The following is a 26214-nucleotide window of genomic DNA, read 5'->3' as shown; positions in this document are numbered from 1 at the left end:
TAAAAGCAACAGCAGTTGTACATTTTGCTAAAAAAAACAATAAAGACCGCAAAACTAATGATAAAGGGAGTTTACATCAAAAACACCAATCAGAAAAATTCTACATTAAAACTCAAAGATGTAGGTTTTTTAACTTAGATTTAAAAACAGATTCTGTGGATACTAGTCTTAGAGATAGAAAAAGACTATTCCACAATTTTGGACCAACAATAGAACCGGTATTGCTTCGTCTCTATCTGATGTGTGAGTCACACTACACCTCATTTTGATGTCTTCCTTTGTGATGCGCTGCTTGAGTTCTGCCACTTTCCAGTTAAGTTCTTTGTTTGCAAAGGAGAGTAGGACGAGGTCTGCAGTTGTATTGTGCTCTCAGCGTGATAAATCGCATTTTTATTTCCCCACAGTAATGAACCAAACGGTAGATTTCTGACAGCTGCAATAAACTTCAAAAGGGCAAATGCCTAAAATTTAGTTTAGACTCAGAGAGTTTAGACTTTGAGAGTTTTTGCTCATACAACAACATCATACAAATCTGAATACCTGAAGGGTCATATCATGAGAAATACAATTTTCCTTTACATCTTTTTAAATATGATTCATACTATGTACAATACCATGCTGTAGGTTTTGTTTCTTACAGTAGTAATGCTGGCTCCAAAAAATCTTGTGAAACTGTAAATGACCAAATAGGGTTTTTTTGGTGCAAACAACATTACTAACATTTTAAGTGGATCTCAGGAACAAATAAATGTAAAATAATTGTATTAGTAGTAGTCAAGTCACTGTTGTTTGGGTACTTTTGTATGCATTTTATGGTAAGCAAATCTCCATATATGTGTCTGTGTCTGTATGTCACACTACAGATCCTCCACAGGACAACGGAGGTTCAGAAATCTTAAAATACCTCTTAGAGATTTCAGAAGGCAATTCTGATGGTATGTATTAATGTATATGTCATTTTGTTCTTCACTGTCATTCACCATCTTCCTGCAATGTTTAAGTATGTTAATGGTTAATTATATCTCAATTTTATTTCAAAAGTATTTAGAAGTCTTTTTTTAAAAGCTTTTTTTTTCCTTTTTCACATAACATTTTTTTAGAAGAACATATGATAATTTCATAATTAATCTTCTTGTGTCCTCACACTGTCCCATCTGTACTTCTATTCTTACACAGATACTCCATTATTGCTGTCAGAGCTTCTTTTTCTCCAAAAGGAATTTCATATAGCCAAAAACACAAAATGCTTGAATGTTCATTGATTCCTAATCCTATGTGTTTTATCTCGCCATGGATTAATGAAACTTTGGGAACAGTTGAGGGTTTACATGGATAACTGACTGACTGACTGAGTGAGTAATTTCCCTGCAAATGTTGAACTCTTTGACGCCTTGTATTCGGTAGCCAATCAGTGGGACATTGCATACAGCGGGCCTGCCACAGAGTGCGAGTGTGAGGATTTGAAACCCGGCACAATGTACAGACTGCGCACCTGCAGTATCAGCACGGGCGGCCACAGCCAGGTAACTCAAATATATTACAACAGCTGTACACCACATCTGTCCAAATGGACTCGTCAGAAAGAAATGCATTTAGAAAGAATGAGAGACTATAGCTGTACATTTGTAGGAAAAAAGTATGTGGATTTTAATTCACAATAATAGAGAAACAGATGATTACAGACTATTCATTTTTTATTGAACACACAATTTAAATATTCATAGTGCTGACTGGGAAAAGTATGGATTTTAATATCCGTCCTTTGACAGAATTAACCTCCATTAACCTTTTCTAATGTAACTGTGGTGCACAAAGTTCAGGAGAAATTTTCAAACTGTGTTAGCCGTAAACGAAATCAAAACGTATCATTGCTTGTTTGATGTTGTGACTTTTGAAAATAAAGATTGGATTACATTTTATGACCAATTTGTGTAGAAATTCATAAAAGAAGTATAAATTACATTCTTTTTGCTACAGTTATATATACTAATTGTTATGCTTGTGTCCCTGCAGTGCTCTGAGAGTCTGCCTGTGCGTACACTATCTGTAGCTCCAGGACGTTGCCAGCCTGCCAGAATTGTGGGTAAAGCCAAGCACAAAGAAGTGCACTTACAATGGGGTAAGATTCTATGAAACGTAAACTCTCTGTCCTTCCAATACATCACACTTCTGAGAGGTTTTTTTTTGTTTTTTGTTTTTTCATTCCTTAGCTTCCATTTCATATTCACATTTATGCTTTTATACAAAGCAACATACAATGTATTCAAGGTACATTTTTAGGACAATTTCCTTGGGAATATTTCACATTTATTTGTGATGATGTGAAATTACATTTCACCAAGCCCCTCTGTGGCAATCCACAGAATTAAACCCTTTTGTCATATCCAGAAACAGCATAAGATCACATATGTGCACATATTTTCCAGTAGTAGACTAGAATGATTCTCTTGAAGTGCACTTGACTCACTGACTTCCTATGCAAGAACTATCGGTAGGTAGTTCATAGTTAAAGGCCGTAGCGGGAGTGAGTTAAGTTCTGGGTCTGTGGAGCTGCTAATTCCAGACTTTCTAAGTGAACACTTTGGATTCAGGCTTTTGGACAAGAAACTTTACACTGAAATTGTGAAGATCGGTAAAGCTTGATGTTGTAAAGAAGTGGTCAAATCTGCTTTGTCTTAGAAAAACTTAAACCCCTTACTTTTGTTATAAAATATGAATTGAACCTGTAATTTCTGTGGTACTGAAGTGCTTTGTCTCTGTCCTTCGTCTCAGACTGTCCCTCCTCTGAGGGGGCATGTGAGGTGAATGAGTACAGTTTGGAAATGAGGGAGGGAGAGTCGGAGCCCACCGAGGTCTATCACGGCTCTGATCTGGAGTGCACCGTGGGCAGTCTGCTCCCCGGCGCCACCTACAGCTTTCGCCTGCGTGCCGCCAACGAGGCAGGGGTGAGTGCTCAACAATTCAATAAGCAAATTGTGATTTCTGAAGCACCGCCACTAATAATAATAATAATGCAAAAAATGTGTAAAAAACATATAAATTCATCAACTGCACTAATTGACTAGTCAGTTGTTAGACAACCATCCTGTCCTATCCATACCATAATGCACCTCAGGCTCAGTTTTCAGTTAATCACAGTACCTCGTTCTTCTGTTTATCGCATGAATCGTCTAAACCAGCCAGTCATTAGTTGAATCCATTTGGAATTAGAGGAACCAGTCTAATTATAATTATGACATAAAAAGTTGAAATTATGAGATACTAAGTTATAATTTTTTAGATAAAAAGTTGAAATTCTGAGATAAAAAGTCGAAATTAAGCAATACTTACAGTAGTCAATAATGACCTATTTTTGGTCAATTCCACTTGTCAAATTGATTGTCTCAATTTCAACTGCTAATGTCATAATTTAAACTTTGTTTTGTACTATATTTGTATTTCATAGTTTCAATTTGTCAGAATTTCAACATTTTTAATCTAATAATTATGACTTTTTGGTCTCTTTTAGAGTTTTTAATCTCATAATTCTGATTTACCAAAGCATGATTTTTTTTCTTTTTTATGTGGCTGAAGTTGACTTACATACTGTAGATATCTATACAACGTCAAGAATTTCTCCTTGATTCTTCTCTCAATATGCTCAAAGTTCAATCCAGCACTGTTCAAGGAGGCAGAGATCAACTCTGGCTGTCTTTTTTTCCCTTTATCTTTTTCTTTGTTCGATTTAAGTAGTTTCCTGTTTCTTTTGTAGGAGTGTTAATACAGCATTCAGAGTCAGCTCTAGAGCCAGAAGACTGAATTTAATTATTTTTCTCTGTTTACTTTTCATTGTTTGTGTGAGGCTAACTCCCAAAAGTGAGGAATCGATGCGTCTCGTATCCGATTGCGGTACTGGAAACATGCTTTGATTTCACAAGGGTGTAATGCAAGATTGGCTCGGTCTTAAGTGTTTTATTTGTTTTTCACATTGTATCCTGATAGAAATACACCTATGAGACATTTCATGTCATGTATTGAATATTAATTTGCACTACTCTCTCTCTCTCTCTCTCTCTCTCTCTCTCTCTCTCTCTCTCTCTCTCTCTCTCTCTCTCTCTTTTCTTCTGCTCACAGTTTGGGCAGTTCTCTGAACCAACAGAAATAACAACCGCAGCTGGTCCTCCCAGCCAATGTGCGGCCCCATCCCTCACCTTATTGTCCAATACCTGTGTGCTGGTCAGCTGGGAGGTAATTTATCATTTTTAAATCAGGCCCATCAATAATAGGACAGAGATCATACATTAACACATTCAACAAAGAAATAGTGTCAGTATTGATGGTCAGATGAGCTGAAGTACAAACAATCAGCCAATAATTTGTTTATGCACTTCCTGTCTTTCAGAGTCCAGAGAGCTCAGGGGCCGACATCTCTGAGTACCGTCTGGAGTGGGGCCGAGAGGAAGAGCCCATGGAGCTGATCTACTGCGGCCCTGACACGCAGTGTGAGATCTCAGACCTGACACCTGCTACTCATTACTACTGCAGACTACAGGTATTACTGGACTGAAGGGTTCTTTTTACACCATGTTTATTGTTCAACAATTCCTTTACAGTGTGGAACAATTTATTGCTGATGGGAAATGTTTTGTTGAGCCAGTTTTACAGACAGTGCCTCTAAAGTGCACCTTTCTTACGTTTTCATAATGCCTTTAAATTGTATTAGAAATGTCCTGTGATTTTGACTTGATTTGTAATGAATGATATGGCTATAGGTGCAGTGCCCTTAGGAGTAGGAAAGTAAAAAAAAAAAACTGATTGGCTCACAATGTGGTTTTATTATTACTTTTACATGGCTGCGGTGTGTCGCTCTACTGCTTCCTCTCGACTCAAACCAAAATTAGAAAAGTTGGATTAACTTTGGAAAGATTTTTGTGCCATACATAACATATTTGGCATTTGCTCTTGGCTATTTTAGCCCATTTAATTATGACTAGAGTAGTAAAAGTATGACAGGAAAAGTTGAAAAGAACAAGGAAAGTTGACGCTTCATTAACTCTATCATCTTGCGCACTGAGGCTGTAAAAAGGTTCTTGTCATTATGCTTTAAATAAATGAGCTAGTGACAGTCATTTCGAGATGATATTATATGGCGAAGATTAACAGCATAATGATCACTATAATCATTTTCATCTATTAGGAAATATTGTCATGCAGCTCAAAATGCTGTACAGAAACGGAATAAAATGAATAACTCTTAATTTTTAGGTGACATTTATTCTTACTGCACAAGAAATCACATTAGGGTTGTCAGTGGATTTAATTATTTAATTGTGATTAATACAATCATTTTTAGGGAAAGGAATCTAAATACCAGGCCTTAGTGTAATTATGTTTGGCAATTTGTCATCATTTTCTGTAATTTTTTAGAAATCACACAGAAATGAATAAAACGTCATAATGTTGAATTAAATAAATGTCAAAACCTTTGACTGCTAAATTTGATCATTATTAAATATCAATTAAATGTATTGACAGCCCTAAAACAAATATATTAGTAAAAGCACATTATACTGCAAGTTAAACCTTGTCCCTTTCTTTGAAGGCGGCGAATCAAGCTGGTGCAGGACCGTACAGCGAGCACACAAGCTGTCAGACCCCTGCCACCGTTCCCGACCCGGTCTCAGTGTTGTGTGTACTTGAGCACGACGCCACAGATAGCGGCGTCTACTCACCTTCCACATGTCTGGCTTTGAAATGGGACGAGCCCTGCAACAATGGCGCGGAGATTACGTCCTACACTCTTAAACTGGGAGAGCAGCTCATCAGCATGGGCACCAGCACCTGCCATGTGCTGCAGAACCTACAGCCTGACAGTGAATACAGGTGTGTACATACACACTTAAACACGCAACCATGAACCATTTTGACACCTCCAGGTTGTCCACTAGATCACATTTATCTGGTGATTTGCATAAGCACTTTTGTGATATGGGACAGCAGTCTTTACTAATAACCGCTTAGCTTACCGATTGCCTCTGAGCCAAATCTGTGTCCTGCTGGGAGTAGTTACGCTCCATCTCGGGTCTCATTTGCATTCAGCAAAGTTGTCCATTTCAGCGAAGCGTGACGCCACAACCACGTCACCCCGCTGCATGTTTCCTCCCCCTGCCCAGGAGGACAGTGGGTAAACAGCAGAGTGTTAATGATGCTAATCGGTAGCTAATGAAAGGAGATGGCCGGAGGGCATATTTTGTGTGTGTATCTAGGAAGTGGTGTCCATAACAGGACATCTATCCCTGCATGAGGCCACCACCGTGCACATTGAAGTGTCTCCATCAGACAGCTTATGCAACCCATGTTTTTGTCTGAGAGCTTTGATTATAGTCTTTAAATTAGAGCTCTGCGTGGGGATGATGATTATTATTATTTTATTTTTTTCAGTTTCATCCCACTGGGTCCTGCAGATTTTGACTGTATGTCCACCTGCTTCCCACTTAATGCTTTTCTTCCTGCCTACTCCCTCTCAATTTATACTACTGTTCAAAAGTTTGGGGTCAGTACGATTTTTTTTTTTTTAAGAAAGAAATTCATACTTTTAATGAGAAAGGTCACATTAAATTGATCAAGTGTGACCATAATAACTTTTGGAATGATTCAAAACGTTTCTATTTCAAATAAATGTTGTTCTTTTGAACTTTCAATTAATCAATCTTATATTTCAACATTGAAAACAATAGAAATGTTTCTTGAGCAGCAAATCAGCAAATTTCTGAAGTATCATGTGACACTGAAGACTTGAGTATTGATGCTTACATTTTAGAATATATGAAAATGGAAAACAGGTATTTTAAATTGTAATAATATTTTAGAATATTACTGTTTTTACTGAATTTTTTTATCAAATAAGAGACTTCTTTTAAAAAGATTTAAAAAATCTTACCAACCCCAAACTTTTGAACAGTAGTGTACGTCTCGTTACAGTATTACCATTTTTCCCCAGGTGTCTTAAATTTGTTGTCATGAAGCTTATTCTCAATAATATTGTATTTGTCTGCTGTTGGACTTCCTCTCGGTTAGCATTCTTCATTTTTTTAGTAATTGATTTGCTTTATGGAGTATAAAAAAAAAAACGACGGCAGGCATCCACTCACAGATTTCATTATCTGATACCAGGCTATCTCAGTAATCTCCTCCAGTGTTCTGACTGACCTAATGGCAGTGTAACCTCAGAGAAACGCAGCTTCTTTGGATGAGCAGACGAAATAGCAATGTTCAGTATATTTAATACCTCGTATTAACACAAATGGGTTAAGGTAGTAATGTTTTGCTTAAGTGATCAGTGACCTCAAGTAATATAGAATCTCAAATATGAATTCTCATTGATTCAGAAGTCTTCAACCCTGCTCCTGGTCTTCAGGATCTCTTGAAAATCACAAGCTGATATAAACTTTGCAAGGCAGTCGATCTCCAGGAGGGTTGAAGACGTTTTATGTCATCATAATTTAGTTCCAGGTTAAAAATGAAGATACGTTTTTGAATCTCCAGTTAAGACTATTGAACCACACTGGTATGTGAATCAAGAACCCGTTTTTTTTTTTTTTTGGAGCCATAACTGGTGTGAAGCAGGCTGTACAGCCATTTGATCGCTCTTAGATCGATTATATCTTTTGTCATTAGGGGCGTACAGACTAATGAAATCTTGTGAAAGGTTAAAGTATGTTTGGTTTTCAGTTAAATGTCAACCAAACAGTCCGGTGTTGTGGGAGAGCTGCTGTTAATTCCAGTCCAGACTCCCCAACCCTCCAATTTTTTTTAAACCCAGAAATTGATTTTGGTTCCATTTGATTTAATAACATGACAGGGCATTATCCTTGAATGATGGGATCCTACCCAAAGCACTTTCAACCGACAAATATAAATTTGATTGAGCTTAGCAAGGGGAGAGTTAAGGTAGTTATTTGCATCCTCAAGTGAGCGAGATGTGGCACAGTGGCAATGTGTAAAGAGATCGACTGCATTTCATTTGATGATATATCAAGTTTGAGTCAGGTGAAGCTACAGATTACTGTGTAAAACGAGAAATTAAAACATTATTTTGGTTTTCCTACAGTCAGTTCATGAAGTCTGCCAAGTTTTAATATTGTGTTTTGTATTATGACTCAAAGTATATTTTTTCCCTTTCGTCCTTGGTGCATTCAGTCAGTTTGAAATTTTATTTATATAATTTCTACCACTTCAAGTACTGATTAAAGTGTGTCAATAGCAGAATTTGTATGTTTGTTGTGCCATGGAAATGCCATGAAGTGTTACACATGGTTAACAGCAAAACTAGGGTACATCTGTTGGCCTTTTGAAACCCCCTGCCCTCCATCCATACATGCATATTCAGATGAAGCTGCTCATTTGAGAGTGTCATCTGCCTGCCTACTGCATGAATGTCAGCTGTAAATGGAGGGGAATGTTTAACACATGCACATTAATCAGTGTAGTCTAGTGACTCACACATTAGCTCTGTTATAGTTATTTTTGGAGGAAATTCGGCAAAAAAAATAACCATGTGATAATGCCTGGTGGTCCGTTTGCTAAAATATTTACTTTTACATATCAGTGAGTCCTGCTCACTGATATCAGCAAAAACTGAAATGGTGTATCTCTAGCAGTATTTCTACCGTTGCACCGTTTGTACATGTAAAATTGCCCGGCCCTAAAGATCACCTGATGTACATGGTTTAAATGAGACTCTCTGTGCTGTCAGTCTGCAGATTCAAGCAGTGAATGAGATTGGTGCCGGTCCCCTCTGCCCTCCCCTGCTGGCCCGCACCAGACCACTGCCACCTGTCCCTCCCCGACTGGAGTGCACTGCTGCAGGACCCCAGAGCCTCAAACTCAAGTGGGGAGACAGCAGCAATGCCAAGAGCCTGCTTGGAGAAGAGATGGTCTACAACTTGCAGATGGAGGACAAGAACAGGAGGTCAGTTCATTTCAATCACACCTCATAAATGGCAATAAAGGCACCGCTAAAAGGAAAATTGATTTCATTTTGAGAGCACACTTTTTTGAGTACATTGAAGTAATTTAGTCAAGGTGAAATGTCATTAGATGGCAGCAATATTATTTTAACATTTAACATTTTTTTTAGGAATTCGTGCTGATATTATATTCCTGATAAATGTTATAGGTTTTTAGACCTTACTGTTATAGATGTACCTGTAGATTGGTCAGGTCACTAGATTTTTAACCTACCCAAGTTTCAGTTTGGCTCACTTCCTAATTTAATTGTAACTGTTGATTGTTTTTTCTTGGCAGAGTGGCATGTTGGCAGTATTTGTGAGTGGGCAACAGGCCTGACAGATGGGCATTTAATAGAAAATATAATGAATTCCCCAACCAACACTGTCAAAAATCCTTTTAGTGTTAGACTGGTTAATTTACTAATTATTTTAATGATTCTCTTTAGCCAGTAACCGTTTTGCTTCAAATGGAGAGCTGATACAAGCATTTATCTTTACCAAAAATGCACCAAGGGTAGTTTATATGGTTTACATATACAGTACCATTTAAAGGGATAGTTCACCCTAAAATGAAAATTCTGTCATTAATTACTCACCCTCATGCCGTTAATCTTCAGTATGCAAACGAAGATCTTTTTAATGAAATCTGAGAGCTTTTTCCGGCATTCAGTTGTTTATTGTGTCTTATTCTGTGCAGAGACTGGAAGTCGCAAAATGAAACGTCATAGTCATAAACCGAGGACTATCAATTGGTAGCATAATGTCCCCTTGACTTTGAGTCTTAGTCCTGATCGAATTATAGTTATAAGCGTATTTACTAAAGGCCTAAGATCCGATTGCCATCATCAGTGTGCATTAGAGTTTGGTAAACGTGTTTTTTTTTTGGGTTTTTTTTTATTTGCTATGTTAACAATGATTGATTCAGCTGCTTAATCAAAATTAGATGCCAACTGCGCAATCGGGAGAGTCTCGATTCAGCACGGCTCTGAAATGGACTCGTAATCCTTCTGCTATTACACATTTTATTTCTGTTCAGATTACCATAGTAACCACAGATGTACAATCCAATCCATCAAACGAAAAATAGCAGATATTATCAGACCGCTTCTCTATGAACCAATCTTCTTTTGAAAAATCCTTTCTTTTGGATTTTATTTTATAATTCAGAAGGTGATCTGTTACCACGTGTTGGAGCTGGATCTGCACAAGATTGATGTTTAGTGCTATTCCTTCATAGGCACATAAAGAACCTAGGGTCCTTGGTAGAATTCCAAAATAGAGCAGCCTTGGATGAAAAGAGCATGAAGAGGAGCGTTTGAAAGGCTTCGATGAGAATATTAAGCATAAACTGCTGGTCACTGGTCTGTTACCTTGATCTAATTAGTCCGATGTCAAGCTGGCAGGAATCTTGACATTGGCAAAATACCTCTGGAAGCAGTCATTAAATAGCAGCTGTTGCTTTGTTCTCTGTTTTGACCTGAGGTGTTTGTGCATTAGACGGATGGTGTTGTGCTAGGACAGGACATGGCATGAGGATACCCAGAGCTCTCTGCCAATACCAGAAATTTTCACCTAATTTATTGTAATTGAAACCAAAAAAGGTTCAATTAAATGTTAAATGTCTGGGGCTAGTATATAATGTCATTGTGTCCTTTTTGTCTTAGAAATACACAAATGGGCATAAAAGGGCATTCTTTAACATTTTGTTTTATGGTTTTATTGACATTTTTGTTTTTATTTTAGACAAATGTAGCTCATTGTTAAAACTGGTGACAATTGTCAGCAAAATATTCACAAAGCAGTTAATGAAATAAATTGTTAATATATTTATTTATTTATTTTATTGTAATACTTTTTTTTTTTTTTTTTTTAGCAAGGACAGCAAATTAAAACTGACAGTAAAGACTTTTAGATTGTAAAAAAAAAAAAAAAATTCAAATTATTGCTGTTCTTTTTAAACTTTCTATTCATTTACGTATCCTGAAACTAAATGTATCACGATTTCCACAAAAATATTAACACCACAACTGTTTTCTGCATTGATGATAGTAAGAAATGTTTCTTGAGCAGTAAATCAGCATATTAGAATGATTTGAAGACTGGAGTAATGATGCTTAATAAATTACATTTTAAAATGTATTATATTAGAAAACATTTATTTAAAATTGTAATATTATTTCACAATTTTACTGTTTTTTACTGCATTTTTTTATAAAATAAATGCAGCCTTGGTGAGCATAAGATACTTTTTTAAAACATTTCAAAAATCTTACCAACCCCAAACGTTTGAATAGTACAAAGTAAATTACGCACCATTAACATAAATAAAATGTGTGTGTTTTAGGTTTGTCACAATTTACAGAGGCCCAAGCCACACGTATAAGGTACAGAGACTAAGTGAGTCGAGCAGCTATTGTCTCAGGATTCAAGCTGTGAGCGAGGCAGGAGAAGGGCTTTTCTCTGAAATACACACCTTCCATACCACCAAATCTGTTCCTCCAGCTCTCAAGGGTAAAGTATCCTCGTACAATAACCTCAACATATTGCTTCATGCCACATATGTGCTCATGTACTGGATGGATACTTATTTATGGCTGTTTATGTAGCTAAATTTGTATATTATCCTTTAGCTCCCAAAGTGGTACAGTTGGAAGGGAATGTGTGTGAGGTCAGCTGGGAGAGCATTCCACCAATGAGAGGAGACCCCATCGTCTACATCCTACAGGTGCTGGTGGCCCGAGAATCCGAATACAAACAGGTGAGATTCCATTCTTCAAATCTGAATTGTCTATAGATTGGGACTATCGATTAGCCAGTGATTTATCTCATGACATCTATAATTTATCGTAACACTTTAACACATTCAATTCATTTCTGCAGAAACATCTTCACATTCTCTTTACTCATCTCATTTGCATAAAAAGTAGGTTGTATATTATTTTTATGAAACTGTGATGGGAGAATTTTTGTATTAAAGTAGACAAATGTGTTAATGCACATTACATTTTATAGCCCTTTTTAGATTATTTTGTATAATTGCTTTTAGTTTGAGACATCCATTTAGTTTGTATTGCAGCATTTTTTATTTATTGAATGTGACTTTTTTATTAATATCTCCATAGCTTTGACAAACGCTATGACTAACACCAACACTTTGACAAATGTAAAAAGTTTCTTGCTACTCTTTGCAGTGCATTGTTATTCAAGCAAAGGGAAAGTGATGGGATATGCCATCCCCACAGACTGAGTCTGAGATAGGAGTAGAATGTTAGGTTTGTGTCCTCCGCCTAAGACCATTAGTATTCTGCGGCTGGCGCTGATGGCTTGATAGTGACTAACAACCAGCTCATCTATCATTCTTGATACAATTGAAGGAAACGACAGCCCACATTTAGACAGTAGAGTAAGTCGACATGTAGTTTGCAAAGGTACTTATAGTTAGTAGAATGCCTAAATTGGACTATTGAAATAGTGTAACTGTTTGTCCTTTTGTGATAGTCGTGTTTGAGTCCCTGGTTTGTCACAGAGGGAGGATTATTATTATTCTCTGCACATATTTGTGTCAATTCTGTTACAAATGTGCTGTCATTTTACATTTAATGGCCACATTAGTAGATCAGCCTGTGAATCTAAATCCACTGAGCATTGAGCGGCTCTGAAGGCCACGAAGTCTCTCCATGGAGTTCTGCATGACCGCTTCTGTCATGACCAGAGCAAGCCAATCAGATCCCTTCCTTCTCTCATTTATTTCTCTGCTAGGGCCGAGAGCACTGTCTAATGTAGCTGGCATGGTTCCTATTACTGTGCTAATGTGTGCCTTGTCCTGTCAGCTGTTAAAATGGATGCGATTCAGGAGCGGGTTGTTTGCGTGTAAAGAGAAGTGAGAGTTTAATGGCTGCGGATGCTGTGTTCTGTTTGCTCTGGTTCTGATGTTTCTGTGTGAACTCTGTGCTAAGGTGGCTAGCAACTAGTGTGCATCTCAATTTCACCAGCTTATTCCACTATATTAACGTATTATGTCTTGTATGTTCATTGTATTTATTATATTTTGTATTCTATGTGGAACTTTTATTGCGGCCTTCTTGGCCAGGGCTCCTTCGTAAAAGAGACTTGTTCTGAAAGGATTTCCCTGGTTAAATAAGGGTTAAATAAAATATTAAACATGTCAAAGTTATAGACAGAGCAGGGATCCAGCACAAATCCCGTCTACATCTCAGATCATTTTCACCCAGCTAACTGTACAGCTGATGCATGTTCACTATACATTACTGAATTAAAATGATGTAAGCACAGACATCTTGCCATTTAATGTTAAAGCTAGTTACAATTTTGGCTTATAATGTGTTAATGTTATGGGCGTTAACCTATAAAAATGGGCGATAATAAAATTCTGCATTGTTTTTTTACTCAAAATAAATCAAATTAAAAAAACATACAAATGCTACACGTTAGTTTAGGAATCAACACATTATAATGGACAGTATGGATATTCGTTTTGAGATTTGATACGTTTTATTACCTTTTTTTGTGCTTTTATAGATTAATTTGAGTAAAGAGTAATCTAAATGTAAAAATTGAGGAAATGAGCATGAACAATATTCAATATTGACCCTATATCTAGTATTGAATTGAAAACATATGATACAAATAGTGAATCTTCCTGTGCTGTTATATGAAATGTCAGCACTCATGTGTATTTGATTTTATTTATTCTATTAGATTCAGCTTGTTTCTAGTTTGATTTTGTCTGCTCATGAGTAATTGGCTTGTTTTTGTCAACTTTCGCCATCGCGAATTAACGGACGCAATTGCCATCTCGGTTTTTCATGCTCTTCTGAACTCAAATGGCATCTGTTTCATTCCTCCTTGCAAATGGAAAAATGAAATAGTAGCTATCAAAAAGGGTTGCCAGAAACAACTTCTATTAAGTTTATCTTTTTCAATGCATTATACTGCTGAGAGGGACAGTTTCCAAATGTATTTTTGCATTGCTTATGTATATCTTCGAGACATTAGTGTTTTCAAAAGTCTGGTGTGCACTTGGAAATCAAATGTTTAGTCCTCTCTGACCAGTTTTTGTAAAGCCTCGTGCCGTGCCACACATCTGGAATAAACAATGAAGGTTTTAATATTTAGCTCCTGGCTTTGCTGTGCTATTAGAGCTGCATGGTGACGTGAAACTCGGGATGTGCACGTAGTGATTTTTTTTTTTTTTCTCCATTCCTTTGTGTCAACAAATGAAAATGTGTCCATAATCTTAACAAATTGTGGGTGGCTTTCCAGTGAAATTGAACAGCTGTTGTTTGGCAACAAAAAGCAGCCACATATGACCTATTCTGCATTTTAATCAGACTTACTTCAATGTTTGTTGAATGTTTCATGTTAGTATCAGCATATCATGCATGTAGTCTAATTGGAGGATATGTTTTCCTGGTGAAAATCATCTTTTCTGTTTAGGTTTCTTATCTAGACTCTCTCTCATACCTTATATATTTTTGTGGCATATAATGGCATTGTAAAAGCTACATGATATGAAAACTCTCGCTCGCGTGAGGAATGCACCATATTGACCACTATCTGTCATACTGACATAGAAAGGCTTCTATGTTCTTTAATAAATGTTGAAAGCTCCTTTTCCTAATATTACTTTTGTGAATTATACTTTATCCTGATAGATACAATCTCTAATTATATCCAAACGTTCAATGTTATCCATACGTTTAGACTGTTTTTTTTTATTGTTTTTTTATAACATTTACATTTATTTGAATTAATACTGATTATTTAATGAAAGTATTATTATGAAATACATTAATAATAATAATAATAATAGTTTATTATTATTATTATTATTATTTTATTATTATTACAAAGAATTATTATTTTAAAAAGTACATGTTTTAACAAAAATGAGCTTCATATTTATTTTAATAATGCAAATTTTTGTTTATTTAAAAACTATAACATGTTTTATTTAATAATTAGCAGCATTTTTAATAGTATTAATAAATAAGTATTATTGTCAATTATATTTAATAATAATTATATTAATTGATAACTTAAATTTTCTGCTTTTAAACCACAGAAATTATGAAATGTTTAACTAAGATTATTTTCTGTGATAATCAACATTATGCTATAAATGCAATAAACTTAACTTGTATTGAACCTGTAAACATGAACAGTTCCTATTTTTCACAAACTTACTTTCTTTCTTTCTTTCAGTTATATAAGGGAGAGGACACAACCTTCCAGATCTCGGGCCTGCAAAACAACACAGACTATCGCTTCCGCGTGTACGTGTGTCGGCGGTGTCAGGACAACACGCAGGAGCTGTGTGGACCCCTCAGCCCATCCTCGCTCTTCACACTGCGGCGTACAGAGCTCGCGCTGCCTGGAGAGCCCAGCTCCACCGAGACCCTGAAGCCCAGCGGCATGTTCGCCACGGACGAACGCTTCGCGGCCGTCTTAGTCGGGGCTTTCGCGGCCCTATCCTTCCTCATCGCTTTTGTGGTGGAATACTTCTTCATGAAGTGAAGATATTAAAAAGCAACGCCAAACCAGCAGCCAGCCAAGAAAGAAAACATTTACGTTTCGGGTAACGCACGAACACTTAAAGTATACATCCGATGCGACGTACTGTAGGCTGAGAATTTTATACAGGCTCTCTTCTTGTCTTTTATCCTCCCTCTCTCTCTCTCTCTCTCTCTCTCTAATGCCTTCCAGCCTGCCTGTGCATCACTGTGTCACTCGCTCTTTTACAGCGTGTGGATTTTGCTCTAAACTCTTGGGGAAGCAAAACCACATCATCAAGCCTTACGAAGAGTTGCGCGACGGCCTGTTTTTGCATGCTTCGTTTTTTTTTGTTGTATCCCTTTAAGTGTACGTATATGTTGTGTGGAAAATGTATCGGTATTTTTTCCACGTTCATGGCCTTCCTTTTGTTTTATCCAAGTGTGCTTCACAGCATTTGTTTCACAGCCATATACGAGTTGTTGGAATCATAGCTTTATCATGGTGTAAAACCCACAATCACAATCCACCCAGTGCCATTTCTAATATACACGATCACGTGATCTTCACATTTTGTTTGTGCGTCACAGTACGCATCCTTCTCAGAAACACGAAAAAAAACTGTTACCGTAGTAAGACTGTTGTAAAGCCCCCCCCTGCATTAAGCTGCCAAAGCAAGTGTGGTTTAAGTGATGCTGCTATTGTGTGTTTATATTTCCTACGAACGGAATCAGTTATCTAATATATATATATATAGATACAAATATAAATCTATAAGATTCTATAGAGCTATTGTAATATAAGTAACATTGAGTCTGAAGTAGATCTCTCATTTGGAGCGTGTCAATTCACAATCTATGGTGCTTTATCTGTGGTCAGTAGTGTTGGCGGACGAGGGTAAGGGAAGTCTGACGTCCTCTGCAACCACGCACCCTCTTTCCGCCATCTAGTCCTAAGGTGCAGTGACACAGAGCTACTTCTCGCCTTCCGGGCCCCCCCCCCCCCCACCCCCACCCCGAATGACTTGGCTAGGCTAACGTCGCCCTCTCAGACTGATTCCGGGCTCCGTGTGGTGGACCAGCCGATGGCTGGAGTCACAATAGTTTCCTCACTCTGTGAATGGCGTTCGCCCCCAGGACTTCGCCCCCTAGTGTTTCGTCTGCGGCCTGTGTCAACGCGTTGAATGTTTCATCTTCTTCGAACCCGTGGAAGCCAGTTGCACAGTTCTAAGGTGCTTTTACCAAGGTTATTGTCAAAAGCAGCAGTGAATTCCTCCACCCGCTGCGCCTGATGTTCATGCCAAAACAGCCTGATGTGCTTGCAGTGCATCTTTAGCCAAGTAAAAGGTACAAACCAGCAGTTCCCATCAATCCAAAGAGTTTCTCCCACATTACACTCGCAGAACCGGTTAGGTTTCTAAAAAGGAGAAATAAACTGACAGCCTGTATTGTACCTCAGGGACCTGGACTTTTCAGAGGTGAAGAAGTAAATACTATGTTTCTGAGAGGGTGCTGCGAAACACTAAACGTTGCCGAATGATTGTGATATTGCTGTCATCAGTGGCGTCATTCCGTTGTATCTGCCTCTGCAGTTTGAAATGCATTTATTTGATCTGTTTTCTCACCTAAGCTGTGCCTTGCTCCAGTTGTTCGTAAGCAAATCGTTTACTAGCTCAGAATACCTTTGCCAAAGTTAATGGGAAAGTAAGGTATCTTTCTTTAGGGTTATTTATACTATCTATTGCATACAGTACTTTAAATGGCAATTAAAGTGCAATCTTCATTTATTTATTTTTCAAGAAATTAAGAGATGTAGTTATGTACTATTTTTTTTTTCTTTTCTTTTTTCTCTCTTGTAGCATGTTTTTTTTTTTCGTTTTTTTTGTTATGTATTGTAGATTAACGATAAAGGCCAGCATTCCTTTCATTCATAATTCTGGTTATGTTTATGTCTTTCTTTAATTGGGAACATGTAGCATGTACCATGCTGAAACATTTTATATATAACCAAATGTCTGTTCATCTCCTATTACAAAGTGCCGAACTCCAGTTAGTTGTCTTTTCATAGAGAACCGTAGCAAATGTTTAACCGTTTATTTTTTTTTTTTATTCGTGAGTGTGTAATGGGACATACAGTACATACCTACATTTGGCATTGCTAAAGACTGTTATGACGCTTATGCTATCTTACTGTTTGCCAAAGCGGAAGCTTGTCCACTTTTATGTTGCTTTTTATGGTTATTTAAAGGGTTACTTGAGAAATCCTTTGTGACACTAGAACATCATTTCTTGAAAAGGAAAAACATAAGTTTAAGTTAAACTTCATCTGTGACTACACTTCTTTTTTTCTTTTTCTTTTTTTTTGTGGTAAAAATTTATTTGAGTAATCCTTCAGAGGTGAAATCATGCCGTTTCACGCCGAAAGAAAAGCAAAACAATCAAGTGACATTTCTCATTTCCTTTTATTTTCCAGACATGTCATAGCGCAATAGTGAATTTATTCCAGTATTTTTGCTAAGGAATTATATATAGAGATATATAGATATATAGTATGACAACTAACAGAAATGAAGCACTTTTTAAAGTGAAACATTAATCTTTATTAGATTTATCTTGATAAAACTGTATTTCCTAGTCAATGTTGCTATTGCTTTCACATGGACGTAAGAAATGTCTGTTAAACTGGCCCACACAGGCTTGAACATATTTAGTGAAAAGTCTGAAAGTACATTGGGGTCCTTTTATTGTTAGTGTTTTTTTTTTGTTTTTTTTTTGCCCATTATGTAAGTAGTGTTTGTAAGTCACCTAACCGGTGATCTAAATTTTTCTGTTTTCTGTTTGTTTGTTTTCTTATTGGTAAAAGAACACACAACAGTTTTGTGGCCCAAGTATAGTTTTGTATTTTTATATTGTATTTTATTCCGTTTTATCTCTGTTTTGTTTGTGCTCTGTTTTAAATATGAAAATGAATTTGAAAATGACGGTTTGGAGATCGGTCAGCTCTGTCATCCCAGAGAAATGTATAGAACCGTAAGTGTATTCAACTATTTTCCAAAAAAATAAAAACAGTGTATTTTTACCTCAGAGTAAAAAAAAATAAAAAAAAATAGACAGAAAGGAAAGATATACAAAACATTCCAGGCTTGTCATGATCTACAATTTTTAAAGTCATACAATTTTCTCGTATTGTAAATGTTAGACAAATTCATATGCATATATATAAAAGAAACTGCCATATCAATGTTAATGTATAGATTTTTGCAAATACTACCCTATGTATGTAAGACTTATCTGTATCTGTAGCGTGTATGTAATATATTTATACCCAATAAATGTTTTAATTTTTTCTGACAGATTGTATTTTGTACTGGAGATGTTAATAATTCATAGAGCTTATGATTGAAGTCCCTCACTAGTTCTTTTCTATTGCAGTATGTCATGAATGTACGGATCATCTAGCACAATATCTTCACTGTATCGGCTGTTTTACATTTCTAACTTCAGATTATGTCCTAATTCTCAAAAACCCACCAAATTGGAATTATTGGACGGCTGTTCTATAATTGTGCTGACGTATCTGATGTAGAAAGATGTTGCTCATTGAAGCTGCTAGTCCAATTTCATCCACCACCAAACGTACCTCGCATTTACTCATTCATAAAGAAGGGTTGAGCCGTGTAAAGATTCATGTTGTAGAATGAAATGATGAATTGCTTTATAAAGAATTAATATCAATAATCAATATTAAGTAACTGAAACACCATCAGAATGCCTAAAAAGCAAAGCGTTTATTTTTCTCCATTTCCAATAACGATAGATGTCTGCTTTCTATTTTTTGCTTCAAGTCTGTCTTTGTGTTTGTGTTACATTCTGTTGCTGTGTTTTTGTGGTAATTGCTTGACACTTCAAAGCTGCAAAATGTCAGAGTTTTCTTTCACTGTCTGGATTTTCCATTTTGTCATCTTTATTGGCATGACCGGTAACACACTACATTTGCATTATCAAAGCTTTTGCAGCTTACATCTTAAACTGATGTCAGTCCGTGACTGTCTTACCAAGTGAAGACCAGTTGGTCACACTTTAGATTAGGGTCCAATTCTCACTAATAACTAACTATTAACTACGACTTTTCCCTCAGTAAACTCCTAATTACTGCTTAGTTAGTTTAGGTATGGGGTATAGGATTAAGGGATGTATAATAAAGTCATGCAAAATAAGGCATTAATATGTGCTTTATAAGTACTAATAAACAGACAATATCCTAGTAATATGCATGCTAATACGTAAATAGTTAGAGTTGGACCCTAAACTGAAGTGTTACCTACCAGGAAAGTAATGCATTTAAAAGTAATGCATTACAATATTACATTAATCTCTAAAAAAGTAAGTAATTGTATAAGTTATTTTTTATGGAAAGGTAATGTGTTACGCTACTTTTGCTTTACGTTTTCTCACCTGGGCTGGGCCTGCTTGTTTGTTTTTTAATAAGAAAAAAACTATATATATATATATATATATATATATAGTTAACAAAGTGAGATTTCTTACTTTTAATTGAATGTATCATTATGTGTTGTCTTGTTAAAGACCAAAAAAAAAAAAAAAATTATATATATATATATTTTTTTTTTTGGTCTTTAACAAGACAACACATAATGATACATTCAATTAAAAGTAAGAAAGTACAGACTGTCTCAATTTTAAAGTTTGATTTTTGACAAATGTAAATGAATAAAGCCTCATGCTGAAAGAAATGCAATTGCACATCTGTACAGTAGAGGCCGCAGCTCAAACCTTTCAGCTGTGCTGACGTTCTGCATCGCAAAAGATTAGGACGCAGGAGAAGAAAGTTCTCTTTCTTCAATAAAAAAAAAAATTAAAACAATGAAACAAATGTGATGTTTAACTTATGTCATTTTTGCTTATTGGTATGGTTGAATTGGATCATCGAAGGTCAGCACAAAAGACACTTGTTAACAAAGTGAGATTAAATAAAGTAGACTATATTTGTGTTATTTAACATTCAATTATGTCAGGTTTGTGTAATCTGTTTGCATTTCTCTTTTTTATTCATTTTGAGGAATCTGTTTTTGTGCAAGTGAGTTGAGTAAACTGCAATAACCGTCATGTTCACACAGCGCACACAACACTTCTGCATCTTGCTCATGATTTCTCTCATCGTGGGGACAGGAGAGCTGTCAGTCAAATGGGAAAACAAAGTAACTAACTTGAGTTACTTATTTGAAAAGTAACTCCGATATTTTGTTGCAAGGTGACTTGTGTTAATGCATTTCCCCAACACTGGTGAAGACATTTAGATATGTTTGTGGACATTGATTGCAATCACTAATTAAAATCAGACTTTTAGAAAGCCTTTTAGTTGAAGTCAAACACACAAAAAAAAAATTTTGTCCAGGTATAATTTTTTTAATCGACCTGTAATTGACACTTTGAAGAGTGTTTACACTCCCCCTCTCCATCAGGGCTGTGGTATTTTATTTTTTAATACATTTTATGGTTATGGTGGGCAGAAGTGGGATGTGTGAATGGTGGACAATCTCATTTTGCAGCGTCACCTTCTGCCCCATGAGGAGATCTGACTGATTTATGAAACCATTCTCCTCTGTAATCCTCTTTCTCCACAGTCTGGGCACTCTGACCTTGATTTGACATCAATAAAACACCAACAGTCAGACTTTACATATGTGACCCTGGATCACAAAACCAGTCACAAGTAGCACGGGTATATATGTGGCCAAAATGATCGATTTTTCCTTTATGCCAAAAATCATCAGGATATTAAGTAAAGATCATGTTCCATGAAGATATTTTGTAAATTTCCCACCATAAAGATATAAAACACTTATTTTTGTGAGTGAAGGCAGCACAATCGCGAACATCAAATTTATGGACAACTTTAAAGGGGATTTTTTTGCACCCTCAGATTCCAGATTTTCAATAGTTGTATCTCGGCCAAATATCGTCCTATCTTAAACCATACATCAATAGAAAGTTTATTTATTCAGCTTAATCAGATGATGTATAAATCTCAGTTTCAAAAAACTGACCCATGTGACTGGTTTTGTGGTCCAGGGTCACATGTGGACATAAGAAAGCAGGATTTCTAACAAGATATCATGAAAATGATAAACCATTGATCCTGAGGAATAAGAGTGTCTCAAATTAACTGCATCACTTTCCCCTTATTATTTATTTAAAGCCCATTATAGACAGCTGCATCTATTTTTGGGGCTATGTAAATGACCACATAGTCCCTATCGTTCTGTCTACCTGTCTGTCATTCTATCAATCTTGTCTATCATTCTGTCTATTGTTCTGTTTATTTATCCATCTATCTATCTATCATTCTATCTGTCTGTCGTTCTATCAATCCATCCATCCATCCATCCATATTTCTATTTACTCAAATAGGATATGAATAGATTTCAGTCTTACAGGACAACCATTAAAAAAAGAAAATATATATTGTTATAGTATATTCATCATAATTCGTTTGCCATACTGTCATTGTTCTTACAAAAGAAAACCTTCAACACAGCAGATATCCAATTAAACATGGGTATATTTACATATTTTACAAAGTACAAATATGCCATTTTCTGTACTGTACATCGCTTTAGAACACAAGACACATGCAGTTTCCACAACAGATATTAATGGATGTAAGAGGACTCGTTAACGTACGCATATACTGTCACATCGGTTATTGCAGTGGTTTTAAATGAAACTCTTCTCAACAACTGGGTAATTCCGTAACAATAGTTTATACATTTAGCACATGAAGCACTGAGAAAAAAGCAAGCTTTTTTTAGGATGTTCCAGTACTTAAATGCACCGATGCAGTTTTGACTGTTTTATATACCTTCGTTTTAATGAACTTTTCTCAAAAGCTTTTGAATTCTGTGTATTGCTTCAGGGCGGGTGCGGAGCCTAATAAAAACACGCACATGAAGAAAGTGACAACACTAGCTAAAAGAGCATGACATGCGTTGATGCACGAGGCAAATGAACGGCATCACCTCTGCAGTCCCTGTCATCAGGCGCGTGAGGATGCTGCTGTATCTACAGTGCTCATTTTGTCTTCCAGATTTCATTTAGGTTTAAGGCAACTGAAGTTATCTTTTTCTCTCTCTATTTACAAGCATCATTTTATTATAAAACATCAAGGTATCTAATGAAATGTTTTGCTTGGATAGACAAATGGCTGTTAACAACATCTTTCTAAAATACTCCCTGATCTGTCTGGAAATGTATGAGACCTTCATATAAATCTTTTGTCTAATTAAGAGACTATCCCCTTATAAAATGATGGCAGCATTAGATGAGGTCTGAAATGGCTGTTTATGGTAAAGAGAGTCACACGCTGGCAGTGGATTCCGTCCAGCACGGTGGACTCTCTCCTTTGGCCACTGATGTGCTCCTTCGTGGGTTGTTACGCAGTCCGAAAAGTTTGCAAGCTGCCATCCTGTACTTCTTGGACATGATGTTGTACAGAATGGGGTTGATTGCTGCACTAAGGTAAAAGAGTACAAAGGAGATGAGATTACAGTACTGGCTGATGACAGACATGACAGGAGAGCCCATCTCTGTGGATTTGGAGATCAGGTAGCGTCCAACGTGAAAGGGAAGCCAGCAGAGCACGAAGGCAAACACCACCACAGCTGTTAGGGAGAGAGGTAATGAAGGTAAATGAACACTGAAATAGCACCTTGTTCCTCACTTTGTTGCAGAAAGCAAATATTATTAGTAAGGTAAAAAAAAAAACTAACCATGAATCACAAACTTAATCATGTGTTAACAATAACAAAAAGGCTCACATTTATTTTAGTTATATTCTAAGCACATAGAAATTATTATGTTTTTTAGGGGTTTTTTTCCACATTTTAGTGGACAATGTTTTAAGTTGTCTGTCAACCCTGTTATATCTCCCCTTATTAAAATGATGAGCATTTTCATTAAACAAAAAAAAAAACATCACCCTTTCACAATGTCTCCTCTTTTTATCACTTAATCTTATATTTTTCTTGAGTTTGTTCTTAAAGGACAATTTGGTAACACTTTATTTTACAGTGTCTTTGTTACACGTTAGATGTAGTTACAATTTACTAACCTGTGCATAATTACATGCAACTAACCATAAATCACACCCTATTCTAACCCTAAAGCTATTGTAAGTACATGTAATTAATTATTATTATTCAGTACTTAAATGTATAATTAAACGTGTATGGAATCTTAAAATAAAGTGTAACCCACCATTTTAGCCAACCCATTACCTTTATTTTGTTCAATAATGACCTTTAGGTTTCATGACTAAAACTGTCACAACGTTACCTTTATAAAATATATTCCTTAACATTAACAGATAGGCACACATTTAGGCCTATTATCACTCATACAGATCGGATAGAAATGTTTTAATTCTTAAAATAAATTCGATTGAAAATCACCTTTTCAACATGGATGAGCCATTTTTCTTGAATAAGATCGTTTAAATTAGGTGTTACCACATAAAGTACATTTTTAGGTTCCCTGACAAAACCATTTTGGTGTATGCAGGATTGTACCGCTGTTTTGTGCCAAGCACATCCCGTGCGTAATGGGTGCGCTTGTGCGTAAAGTGCGCAAATGATAAACAACTCAATCGCGGTTACCTGATATACTGTGATGAAACCGGGCACTTACCCAGCATTTTCACTGTCTGTCTGTTGCTTTTATCGCGACTCGAAGCGTTTTCTCCAATCGTCTCCCTCTTTCTCTTCCAGAGCTTTCGCCCGATGAGACTATACAAAACAGTTAAGCAGAACACAGGCAAGAAGAAAAAGACGCTGGAGACCCAAACCATGATGGTTAAGAGCCCAGACCTAATGGCATATTCCGTCGCTTTGCATTCGTTAGTTTCCCACGAGTTTGTCCCATTTTCATGCTCGACCCCGACGAGCACAAATACAGGTCCTGCACTAAAGAAGGATACTATCCAGAGGACCAAAATGACCCCTCGCACGCGACCTTTGGTCACGACTATCTTTGCCCTAAGAGGAAAACAAATAGCAAAGTATCTCTCCACACTGAGAGCGGTGATGTTCAGAATGGTCGCGTATGTGCAACACTCGCTAACAAACTGAAAGAGTTTACAAAGTATGTTGCCGAAATTCCAAGGTCGGTACTTCCAGAGTCTGTACAAGTCCAGAGGCATGCAGAGGAAAATGAGTAAATCCGAAAAGGCCATGCTGGACAGGTACAGGTTAGTGGTGGTTCGCATATCCTTGTATTTGGTCACCACCAAAATGGTCATCAGATTCCCCGTTACACCTACAAAGAAGAAAAGGGCGCAGGTGACCGTGACCCCGGTTAGCATTGGAATGGGGAAAATGGTGACCGGGGGCTCGAAGCCCCAGTACGTCGCGTTATCATCCCAACTGCAGTTGAAGGAACAGTTGGACCGGTTCGTCCAGGCAGGCATGCTGAGAGATCATGGAGCGTCTAGATCCTCCTCTGAGAGAGAGCTCGGGCAGGACAGTCTCCCCACTGACTCCCCATCGTGCTGCGCTCAGGGCTGCCCAACATTTATAATTGAACTTATACAACCCGAATTATGGGGGTTTCGGAGAGTACCTCCCTAATTACGGCTTCAAGCCCCATCAAATAAGTCAAACTAAGTCTTCAAAACATGTTCCTTTACATATATGTTTCAGCAGGGTTTCCTAACAACGTTTCCGAAACCACAAAAGTCACATTAGTGCGCTAAATAAAAGCTCGCGAACAGAAGTCGCGTCAGCCTGTGGAAGTAACCATAGCAACAGTAAGCTGCTCGAGCCATTCGTTCAGCATCGCGCGTGAAAACGATTAAAATTGTATTATTACTTTAATATAGATTTAACAAATATATTTGTTGTTTTAAACGTCTTTTCAATAGTTTAACTTACTTTCGGAGGCGCAATTTTAGTTGCGCGCGAACATGCGCTCTGACAGAACTTCCTCTAAAAAGTCTACTTCCCTGAAGGTCATTCATTATTTCGCACCCTGTTGTATTCTACAGATTTGTAGTTGTCCAGTAAATGTCCTCATGACGCATTCTTTCCATCCGTTCCACATCTAAAAATGGTTCCAACTGATAGGAAAACTCAGAGGATTTAAGGATGGCAATCCAGCTTTTTCTGCCGAGTTATCTGTCTGCATTGGACAGCAAATCGTTAGTCTTGAAGCTATTTAAGGTGTAGGAAGAAAGATAAGTGTCGGGTCGGATTGATGAAATCATCTCGCGAGGATGAGAGGCGCGCTGCGCGTCACCTGTGAATGCTGCAGGACTCTTTCATTACTGATGTCATTGATTTATCGTTGATTAGGTGGATGCGGTTTATGGGTAGAACGTTTCTGAAGTGGATAGAAAATATACATCCACGTTATTTAGAAGGAAAAAAGTACCGAGCATGTTGAGAATGGATACTTGTTGAACAGTGCCATCGTGTGATGATACGATAGAATGCATTGGAACACATTCTTGTAAAGTTAATTTCAGCTGGAACATATAACAGGCTCAAATACTCAGACTAAAAGCTATAGGCCTATCTCAGTCTCGAATAAAGGATTATCATGAAAAGACGATTTGTTGATTTCTAAAATGATTTCCCTGAGATAGGCTTGTTGCGTCAGAGATGTGTAACTTTTCTCTCAGCTGATTCGTCCGATAT

General features: G+C 36.9%; 2 protein-coding genes across 3 annotated transcripts in view; one reads left to right on the top strand and one right to left on the bottom strand.

The window, feature by feature from the left end:
* fndc3ba (fibronectin type III domain containing 3Ba) overlaps positions 1–16116 on the top strand; it is a 128462-nt gene extending 112346 nt beyond the window's left edge. For both annotated transcript variants that reach the window (XM_084412686.1, XM_084412685.1), the window contains 11 exons: positions 864–935; positions 1405–1523; positions 2014–2119; positions 2773–2945; positions 4114–4227; positions 4382–4531; positions 5582–5862; positions 8735–8950; positions 11335–11501; positions 11621–11748; positions 15216–16116. In XM_084412686.1, the coding sequence (XP_084268812.1) occupies positions 864–935; positions 1405–1523; positions 2014–2119; positions 2773–2945; positions 4114–4227; positions 4382–4531; positions 5582–5862; positions 8735–8950; positions 11335–11501; positions 11621–11748; positions 15216–15527 (1838 nt within the window). In that variant the 3' untranslated portion in view covers positions 15528–16116. The remainder of the gene's footprint in view (positions 1–863; positions 936–1404; positions 1524–2013; positions 2120–2772; positions 2946–4113; positions 4228–4381; positions 4532–5581; positions 5863–8734; positions 8951–11334; positions 11502–11620; positions 11749–15215) is intronic.
* Positions 16117–22067: 5951 nt separating this feature from the next.
* ghsra (growth hormone secretagogue receptor a) lies at positions 22068–25776 on the bottom strand. The gene is made up of 2 exons (XM_084412733.1): positions 24209–25776; positions 22068–23184 (listed from the first exon to the last, which is right to left on the bottom strand). The coding sequence occupies exons 1-2, from the start codon at positions 24984–24986 to the stop codon at positions 22880–22882; spliced, it is 1083 nt and encodes a 360-aa protein (XP_084268859.1). The 5' UTR covers positions 24987–25776; the 3' UTR covers positions 22068–22879.
* Between the last annotated feature and the right edge of the window lie 438 nt (positions 25777–26214).

This window comes from Rutilus rutilus (assembly GCF_951802725.1).
Source record: "Rutilus rutilus genome assembly, chromosome: 6".
NCBI classification, from domain to species: Eukaryota; Metazoa; Chordata; class Actinopteri; order Cypriniformes; family Leuciscidae; genus Rutilus; species Rutilus rutilus.
Note: the sequence above shows the minus strand (reverse complement) of the source record. Positions and strands in the feature narration are given on the sequence as shown.

Excerpts from the sequence above, each read along its gene's own strand:
- ghsra (XM_084412733.1), bottom strand. The coding sequence starts at position 24,986 with ATGCCTGCCTGGACGAACCGGTCCAACTGTTCCTTCAACTGCAGTTGG. Across the intron at positions 23,185-24,208 it reads ACAGACAGTGAAAATGCTGG|CTGTGGTGGTGTTTGCCTTC; the intron begins GTAAGTGCCCGG and ends TCTCCCTAACAG.